The sequence below is a fragment of the Brassica napus genome, chromosome A7, assembly GCF_020379485.1.
Source record: "Brassica napus cultivar Da-Ae chromosome A7, Da-Ae, whole genome shotgun sequence".
NCBI classification, from domain to species: Eukaryota; Viridiplantae; Streptophyta; class Magnoliopsida; order Brassicales; family Brassicaceae; genus Brassica; species Brassica napus.
In genome coordinates this window covers 14,780,946-14,791,762 of record NC_063440.1, presented here as the reverse complement: position 1 = coordinate 14,791,762, position 10,817 = coordinate 14,780,946, and the positions used below count along the sequence as shown (strand labels likewise).

The 10,817-nt window shown below is 31.3% G+C and overlaps 1 protein-coding gene across 1 annotated transcript; it reads left to right on the top strand.

Annotated features, from left to right (window-relative positions):
* The first annotated feature begins 7,954 nt into the window (after positions 1-7,954).
* On the top strand, positions 7,955-9,719 carry LOC106391362 (cytochrome P450 94C1). Its single transcript, XM_013831985.3, has one exon. The coding sequence runs from the start codon at positions 8,042-8,044 to the stop codon at positions 9,533-9,535; it is 1,494 nt and encodes a 497-aa protein (XP_013687439.2). The 5' UTR covers positions 7,955-8,041; the 3' UTR covers positions 9,536-9,719.
* The last annotated feature ends 1,098 nt before the right edge of the window (positions 9,720-10,817 follow it).

Genomic DNA, 10,817 nt, shown 5'->3' with positions numbered 1-10,817 from the left:
TCCTCCTGTGTATTCTCTTAAAAGGTCATCTCATTTTTCTTGTCTTTAGACGATCTCGCCTTTAATTTTTTTATTTATAAATTCTGGTATTTGTAATTTTGTTATACAATCTTCATAAAATGAGACACATGTAATTTAATAAAGAGGCAGATACCTTTGAATATGTCGATTGGTCAGAAGAAAAAAAAAGGTGTTAGTTTACAAGTGGAAATGGGAATCAAAGATAATGTTTTCTGACGCAGTAATTAAAGATTACGTTTTCAAATGATTCCTATTTACATATTCTAACCGTTGTATTTATTAAAATCTTTATGAAAATAAGACACATGTATTAAAAAAAAATTTTGTTTAAAATATACTCCCTCTGTTTTTTTAATATAAGTCGTTTTAAAATTGTACACATAGATTAAGAAAATCATTAATTTTTTATATTTTAAAATTAAAAACATCATTAATTATTTACTTAACCACAAATCAACCAATAGTAAAACATAAAATATATTATCATTGGTCATATAACATTAAGTGTTAATAAATTTTATATAAAATATCGAAAACGTCATATAATTTAAAACACAAAAAATTTTCTAAAACGACTTATATAAAAAAACGGAGAAAGTATTAAATTTTGAAAAAGACGGGATATAATATGTCGATTGGTCAGAAGAGAATCAAGCTGTACATATCAGTGTTTAGGCTTTGCAAGTGGAAATGGGGAACCAAAGATTTTGTTTCCCGACGGCAACTTGAAACCTGCCAGCTCAGTGCATGAAAGACGCGATGTCGACATGCAAATTCTTTAGGGATTACAAAACACAAAGACCCAAAGGTCCCAGTTGCGCCATAAACTTTGCCCCACTTGCTAACTTCACACACGGTTCACGTTCATAAATAACCACGTGTTTCATTTTTTTTTCATGAGACAATCAACAATATTCGAAAAATAATTGAGAAATTTTCATGTTTACCATATTGTTAGTACCATTATTCATTTTTACCACTATTAAAATAACATTTTCAAAAATACATTCTTCATTAAGAGTTAAAAAAAACTCTTATACACTTACTCTCTATATATAATAGACAATTATTTGAATAAATAAAAATAAAACAATTTTTTTTATGTTTTCGAATTATATTTTTTCAAATTCGAATTTTTTTATAAAAAAAAAAGTTTTCAAATTTTCTTTTTCAAATTTTTTTTTTGAAATTCAAAAATTATTTTTGAAACTATTTTTTAAATAAAATAAAAATATGTATTTATATATTTATTAGAATCTTAAATTCTACAGTACAAAAATCTTACCCATCCTTCAACTCTAAACATAAGTCTTGATTAGTTAACCTTAGAGTTATAAATGTATTTTCTCTCATCAAAAATAAAGATAAAAATAGTTAAAATAAACATGAAAAGTGATATTATGAATGTGGTAATTTTTGCAATACTAAACTTAAGTCCATACCAGAGGCATCTGATAAAATGACTTACAAAAGATAAATTGTAATCACCGAGAAAAAATTAGATCCATAACTTATTTTCTTTGAATAGTGTGAAATTAATTCTTTTTATCAAAAAATTAATTAATTAGTTCAAAACCAAAAAAAAAAAATCGCTTTCTGTAGAACTAGTAGATTTGAAAAAAAAATTCGAACCATAATTTCTCAAGACACTGACAAAAAAATATTTCTCAAGACACTTTACTTATTAGTTGAATGTTTTCTTCGTTATGGTTGGTCTATATAAAAGTAAACAATATATTACGTTCGGTATGTTTACGTTTGGTCTTAACATATCTGATTTTTCTTGCTCCAAATATTAAAAACATATCTGAAATATAAAGCAAACACACAACTATATGACCAAATTTATTTTAATTACTGTAATCTTTTCTTCGCGATAAGTTACACATCCTTCTATACTTTCACTATTCCAGTTCAATCATGGTTAACTTTGGAATTCTTTATGGATATTTGACCAAAGTGATAAATACTCTTAGGTGACGCAAGTAACTAAATCAATTCTATTAAGCATATCCATATACCACCAATATATATCATAAATTAGAATACTACAATCACCCTCACTCACATAATGCAACATCCTTGTTGTATTCCATGAATATTACATATGTTAATGTGAGCGTACGCAAGACTTCATATTCTTATAGGTTCGGTTTTGATACCACTTATGACGCCATGATCGCTTAGTCAGTGAGCCTCTTCGCCCGCGCATTCGGCTTGTGAGGCCTACTATCCGGTTGACTGTCGAGGCATTAAATTTTAAAATGTTTGAAATATTTGCTTACTAACCCTATAATCACCATATGATCTTTTCACGTGGTTTGGCATCATTTACATGATATTACGAATCATTTTCTAATATGTCACCTATCTTTTCAATACTCTAGATCAAACATGATTAAGTTAGGAGTTTTTTTTTCTGAATGTATGATCATATAAATACATATATTTTAGTAACATAGGTAACCAAATAATTTTATTAAGTATATCCACATCAGTGGCGGAGCTACAGTTACGGTATGGAGTCATATGACCCCTATGAATTCTAATGAATTTTTTTTACTCAAACAAATTTAGTGCAACACTACAGAGTTAGCTTATGTGACCCTATGATATATCGATGAAATCAAAATGGCCCCAGTGAAAAATGTGGCTGGCTCCGCCACTGACCCACATACACGACTATATACCAGAAATTAGGAGTTACATAATATATGGTCCTTGAAAATCACTTGTTTATGAAAAAAATATATTTCAAATATATTCACTATAAAATGAATTCTCAGTTTCATTTTCCCCCGAGAAATGCCAACTATTTATTTTGAAAATGAGTTAGCAGAATGCACGTTTAAGTTTGCCCACACATTGTTAACACGCATATACACACACAAGGCAGGTACACTCACGGTGTTCAAAAAAGAGAGGCAGGTACACTCACAACTGTCTATTGTATCAGCCAAGAAATTCATCAAATGTTACTATTATAAACGTCCAAAAATAAAATCTTTCTCTCGGTCTGATAATCTTTATTCAGTTCACACTTCTAATGTGTCCTTGCAGACTCTTCAAACGTTGTTTCTTAATTAGCAAGTTTTGTATCTATACCAAAGCTAAATCCGTGTTCGATTGTTGTCAAATAGATTTTATTTAGTTCTTCATATATAACTCTATATCTATTGTTCACCGAAAAAAACTCTATATCTATTCTTATAGCAATTAAATATTATGTTCTAACAATTCACTTACAATAACTTGTATTGTTTTAAAAGTATATACAACGGTGCTTTAAGTTTTATATTGTTGTATAATTTATTAAATATATATGAACGAAAATGAGATTCAATCCCACACATTATATGCAAACTCAAAAAGACACACAAGAGAAAATGGATATGGTTTATTAAATATTTTTTTATAATTTGTATAATTTTTGTGTGTTTTTTTCCTTCATTTTTCGATTGTTAAATGATTGTTGATTTTATAAGATCTTCGAAATCGGTCAAGGAGACGATGCAAAATGGTTTCGAAATCAATTACGTGAGAAAGCAGACAAGGCGGGTACCATTATATATAGCTGTTGCTGGCTCACATACTTGTTCCAATCAAAATCATGTTCACGCTACTTATGGTTAGGTTCTTCAAATTATAAACGATAGCATATGACATGTCATGTCTCTTTATATAACACATTTAGTTCCTTTTTAATAAGGGAACAATACTTTTATCTTAGAACGACCGTACGCGCCCACATGATTTTCTATATACTGATGTAATTATTGAGTAATATTTCTTCAATAATTCTTTTGAGAAAGAATATTTCTTTAGTAAAAATACTCATTCTACGGAGTTGTTTATGTAAAGTGAACCAAATGACCAGAAAATGTTAACCAAATGCATTCGAATAAAGAGAGCAATAATAATCGCAGTTTTTCTAATGGATCTGTGTTGTGATTCATTTCTCAAAGCACTTACCATCGGAAATTGCAAGATTCCAAGCGGCTATCAACATTATGTTAATAGTGTTAGCAACACAACATATATTAATTTATGAACATTGCCATGTAATTTATATATTTTAGTATAATTTGCAATATATTACTTTTGGTCTATTATATGGTCATGTAGTAACATCTGTTGTGTGTAGATAACAATTTTTTTTTAATTTGATATTTATCTCAAAGGCAACCACAGTTCTAACAAAATAACGGTTAATTACTAGTGTAACACCAGATAACCACCACAATTGTTTATTATTCAAAAACGATAACGAATTCTAATGTGCAAAATGCCAAAATCACAATATTACTAAACACGTTAACGGTTTCTAATTTTTCTTAATTTTTGATGAGAATTTTTGTTAGTCACCTTTTGGCCTTTTGTATAGTGTATTCTCCCTTTTCCTCTTTTCATATTAAAATTATATAAAATTAAAATAAATTCTCTACTGATATAAAGAAAAATCCAATTGCTTTCTAACAAGTAAAATATTCACCACAAACTGAAAAAAATAAATAATAAAAATTTATTTTATTTCAGTAGAATTAATAATAAAATAAATCTATACATGTTGAGTCCATTTTCAAGATCAATTATAAGGATACAAATTTAAGAAAATTATTAGTAGTTTTAAAAATTAACTGAAATACGTTAAAATTATCATTTTTCTTCCTTTTTTAACACCAAAATTATTACTTAGACAATTTCCAGATATGTGCATACCAGTGGTACGTTTGAAGATACAGTCCAGCTGAGAATTAAGACACTTTGGAATAGACACAGAACTGCAGAAAGAAAAAAGTAGTTTTTTGAATCCCGGATTATTCCGTATAAATCCTTATGAGGAAGTCTCGCATTGATTGGTGCAATGACACTTAGCAATAGAGTTCTTTGTGTCTCATTTTTGTTTTGTATAAAGGGCAGTTGGTTGGACATTCTGTTTTACCAAATTGAGCTATGGTTTCTGGAGGGTATTCGTTTTTTGAATTTTGTGAACAAATGTTTTTTTCTGCCAACAGTGGTCATTGCTGGGGTGTCTACTGGATGTTATTGGCACTAGAGGATATATCGATATGGGGATAAGGATAAATGTCACAGTAGAAGATACAGTGAAAATGCAATTTAGACGTAGACATAGACTACCGTTACTAAATTTAGTGGAAGAGGCAATAGTCAAATGCAGAGAAACAGAACCTATGGAGGATGATATAGGTCTGTGGAAAGCAGGTCAGGACAAATTCAAAAGCAAATTCTCATCAAAATCAACATGGGATTTGTTGAGGTCTCAAGGAACTAATTGTTAAAGGGGTTTGGTTTTTGTATGCAACCCAAAAATTTACTTTTGTTACATGGATAGCTATGCATAATAGACTATCTATAGGAGATAGGATGATCAAGTGGGGTGGGCTAGTAAACTCAGCGTGCTCTTTATGCAATGAACCATTGGAAACAAATGGCCATATGTTCTTTGAGTGTAGTTTCTCAGCTGAAGTTTTGAAGAATTTTGTGAGAGGTGTTATGGGAAATGATTACACAAGAGTATGGTCGGAAGTGGTGTCTTTGATTAGTGGATCAGAACAAGATACCATGCAGAACTTTACTTTTCGGTATGTGTTTCAGTCTACTATTCATGTCATATGGACGGAAAGAAATGGGGGAAAGCATGAAGAGAAACTTTTACCTCCAGCAATGCTGATCAGATTCATTGACATGAACATAAGGAATAGGTTCATTTCTGTACAAAGGGCAGGAGTTGCTCGATTGGCGGGTGACCTTAGATACTGGTTTTCAACAAGACCAATTTCTGATCGTAGAAAGTATAGATCAAATATAATTTATAATTTTTATTTTTTCATATGATGCATTTGTAAATGTAAACAAATGATTTTTCTAGTTGAATAAAATTTAACATTCAATTAAAAAAAATTATGTTTTCTAATGGGAATTGCTATAAAAAAATACATATAAAACTTATTGTTGTATGTTTGTATTTTTTTTACTTTGACGTCTATAATTTTTTCTGTCAAAGCATAAATAAAGAATTTCATGTCAAAACTTTTTTTCATGTTGTACTTTTGAAGTATACTAATTTGGCTATTTTAAGGGATAACTAGATTCTGACCCGCCCTTAAAAGGGCGGGTATATTTTTGTTTTATATTTTTTAAAAGTTTTAGTTTTTATATTTGTGTTTTTAGTTATATCTGTGTTTTTCTTTGTATAATATTTTTTTAGATAATTAATAATTTTTTTTATAATTTTATTAAAATAGTTAAACCACACCTATGAATAGGTCATGTTCTTAATTTAATAGTATTTATTTTATATACCATTATTGTTAGACTCGTGTAAAAATCAAAAAGCAAAAAACAGTTTTAACATAATTAATAGATTCTAACCCGCTCTTTGAAAGGATGAGTATATTTTTTGTTTTAATTTTTTTTGAAAAACTTAATATTTTCTATTTGAGTTTTTAATCATATTTATGTTTAATATTAATTTAATTTAATATTTTTAGTAACTATATTAAATATGTAAAGTTGCATAACTATACACTTGCGCCATACACATTTCAGAAATTATTTTCAAAATTTATTTCTAAAGTTTTCAACCATATATATGGTTAATATGGTCTTCACTAACTTGAAGTAAGATCATATTTAATATAAAAAATTAATTGAACAACCTATTGTACTAAATGAGTTTATATGAATATTTATTTCAATTAAAAATTCACTAAACCCCGTTAAACTGTATTTTAACATCACGTGTTTTGTTAATCGATAAACTTAATGTTTGTGTAGAATATTTCAAATTTGATTAAATTAATGTCTGACTGAATAAGTCTCAATTTTTTGGATTGAAATATAAGTTATGTGTACTGTAGTGTGATAATGATTTTTGAAAAATATATCAAAGTTTGTTATAGTTAGATATTATGATGTAATAATCGGTGAAAATAGTACTTTCCTTGTTCCTAAAAGATCTATATTCTAAATAAAAAAATGTTTCAAAAAGATACATATTCTATATTTTCAATGCAATTTTTGTCAACTAATAATGAGAAATTGAAAAACATTAATTGTATTTTTAAAAATCTTATTGGTTTAAAAATAGAAAAATTATAAAATTATAAAAAACTATGCACTTATACCTAAGTTTTAATATGTTTTATTAAAAAAAATATGAAAATACTAAAACATGGATCTTTTGGGAACGGAAAGAGTATATATATTCTCTTTCGTAGTATTAGGGGTGAAAATAAAAAGTAAAACTACTATAAGTGTTTTCGTTTGTATTTCTTAACAAATATAAAGTGTATAATTTAATAATTACATTTTATACTTTTTAACCGAGTTATGAGAAACAATTAACATATCATTATAAAAGGATATGTCAATGATATAACTGTAAAGATACTCCAACTTACGAAGTGTACAAATAGTCTATGCAGTTATTCAGTTTGATGCCGTTATAAAAATATGGTTCCATGCAGTTATATCACTACAGATAATAATTATATTTAATCAGTTCAATGCAGTTACAAAAACATGAATCGTTGCAGTTATTAACATATCACGACAAATAAAAATATACTCTATTTAATCAATTCATTGCAGTTATATTTTTAAATTGGACACAACATTTTATCAATTGGTCATGCTGCTGTTTTAATAGAATAGATTTCAGACATCGTTGTTCGAACTAGTACCCAATCATGCATTACATAAGGTGAGAAGTAAAATTGAAAATGATTTGCTTAAAACTAATTCGGTAATTTTCTTGTCTTTATGTTATTCACTTGTTGGTCCCCCCCGCCGGAAAATAAACAAAACGGAACACAGTGAATATTAAATAAAATGTGCGAGAACACATACTTGTCTGTCCACAACAAATGAGAGAAAGAATCTCTATTTAATTGACCCTCAAAGTTTTTAATTTTCTCGTACCTCACTCTTTCCTCTTTCCTCTCACCTTCCCTCCTCTACTCTCTCTCTCTCTCTCTCTCTCTCTTCAACAAACACAATGTTACTAATCATATCCTTCATCATCCCCCTCTTCATATTCTTATTCTTCCACACACTATTCCATCAAAAGCTACGCTACTGCAGCTGCGAGATCTGCCATGCCTATCTCACTTCAAGCTGGCGAAACGACTTCGTCAACCTCGGCGATTGGTACGCTCATCTTCTCCGGCGATCTCCGACGTCGACGATCAAAGTCCACGTCCTCAACAGCGTCATCACCGCGAATCCTTCGAACGTCGAGCACATGCTCAAGACGCGTTTCCACAACTACCCGAAGGGCAAACAGTTCTCCGTCATCCTCGGGGATCTCTTAGGCCGCGGGATATTCAACTCCGACGGTGACACGTGGCGTTTCCAGAGAAAGCTCGCGAGTCTGGAGCTCGGGAGCGTGTCCGTTAGAGTTTTCGCTCACGAGATCGTCAAGACGGAGATCGAAACGCGGTTGATCCCGGTTTTGAACTCGTTCTCGACCGAACACGGTTCGGTTCTGGATCTGCAGGATGTTTTCAGGAGATTCTCGTTCGACACGATCAGCAAACTGAGTTTCGGGTTCGACCCGAATTGTCTCCGGTTTCCTTTTCCGACGTCGGAGTTCGCCGTCGCGTTCGACACGGCTTCGATGCTGTCGGCGAAACGCGCGTTGGCTCCGTTTCCGCTCTTGTGGAAAGTCAAAAGAATGTTTAAAATTGGGTCAGAGAAAGAGCTTAAAGAATCTATCAATGTTATAAACCGGTTAGCCGGGGATTTGATCAAGCAACGGAGGTTAACCGGTTTAACTAATAAAAACAACGATTTGATCTCGAGATTCATGGCGGTTGTCGCGGAGGATGACGACAAGTATCTCCGAGACATCGTCGTAAGCTTTCTATTGGCTGGTCGGGACACGGTTGCAGCCGGTTTAACCGGATTCTTTTGGTTATTGACACGTCACCCGAAAATGGAGAACCGGATACGTGAAGAATTGGACCGGGTCATGGGCCCCGGTTTTGACTCATTCACTGCCTCTTGCGGTGAAATGAGAGAGATGCATTATTTGCATGCGGCGTTGTATGAAAGCATGAGACTGTATCCGCCGGTTCAATTTGATTCCAAATTCGCTCTAAACGACGACGTCTTGGCTGATGGTACGCGTGTTACTGGAGGGACTAGAGTCACGTATCATCCTTACGCGATGGGTCGGATGAGCCGCATCTGGGGCCCTGACTACGAAGAGTTTAAACCAGAGAGGTGGTTGGATAAGGAAGGTAAATTCCGGTCTGAAAATCCGGTTAAATATCCAATTTTCCAAGCCGGAGCTAGGGTTTGTGTGGGGAAAGAAATGGCCATTATGGAGATGAAATCTATAGCCGTGGCGATGATTAAGAAGTTCGAAACACGGGTCAAGGGCGGATCGACCGAGACGCTTCGGTTTGCTCCGGGTCTCACAGCAACGGTTAACGGTGGATTGCCGGTTTTAATCCAAGAGAGGAAAGCTGAAGGAGTTTTTAACTGAGCTAGGTTCATAAATTATATGTAAAGTAATATAATAGTACTTTATTAAACGTTGAAACATAGATAGAGTCTGGTTTTAGCTGACCAATTATTGTTAACATGCAAGCACACTTGTTGACAACATCTATGTGTACCATTTATCTATTATTTAATTTAGCAAGGCTAGTGGGTCTTAATTCTGAAAACTCGAATCTCAATTAAACAATGCTTCAATATAATATGATTATGTAAGTAACCAATAAAGGCGTTCAAGATTATGTAAATAACAATAGCTCTAATTTGGATGATGGTTTTTGATAAGCTTGCTAGACTTACATGAGTGCATGCGGATTAAAGTGTATAGTTTTACTCGGATACTATATATAGCCATTTGATGAATATATATATATATATATATATATATATATATTTGTTACTGTACTTAACAAAAATATATTGTGTAATGTTCATGACGAAAATATCTTTCTAGAGAAAATTATTTCTTGATACGTAAAGCTGTAAAAGTACAGGCAATAGTAGTTATTAATTCAAATTAAGTAGCAACTTCTTTTATATCTGAGATTTGTGAAAATCCAAGGATTTATATTGCACATAGATCAACCACGGTCAAAACAACAGTAGAATGATTGAAACATATTGGTCTCATAAACTCATGATGAAGAAAGCCTTTTCAAAAAAAAAATAAACTCATGATGAATCCTCCGATCACTAATAAACTACCAATAGTTAGTTAAATAGATTAACCACGATCGAAAAGCCCAGTAGAATGATTGAAACATTTGTCTCATAAACTCATGATGATCTAGTTTACAAAAAGATACAAAAATAAACTCATGATGAATCCTCCGACTACTAAACCAACCGCGATCGAAACCACAGTAGAATGATTGAAATATTGGCTGATGATGAATCCTCCGATCGCTAAACCACCAATAATTAGGTAAATAGATTAATATACACACATTTATTTACAATTTTAGCTAGCTGCTTATTTGATCCGGAAGAATAGTCTAGCTTTTCAACTGAGCAAAGTTTTCAAGACTTTTCAATAAGATATTTCGAGTTGGAAATACAAATTAGGCAGATTTTTTTAGCCAAGACTGGTGTCTGGTAAAATGTTTTATAGAAATTTATATTATTTTTTTGGATGCAAATGTTAAGAGACTGATAGAAATTATATTTTATTAACTGTTTTATTTTGGTATAATTAGCCAGATCACCTCTAGTTTAACTAATAAAATAAGTTGTCAAAAGAGAAGAAGCTATCTGCTTATTTTATAATA

Bases quoted from the DNA above. Each gene is read 5' to 3' on its own strand.
- LOC106391362 (XM_013831985.3), top strand. From the start codon at position 8,042: ATGTTACTAATCATATCCTTCATCATCCCCCTCTTCATATTCTTATTC.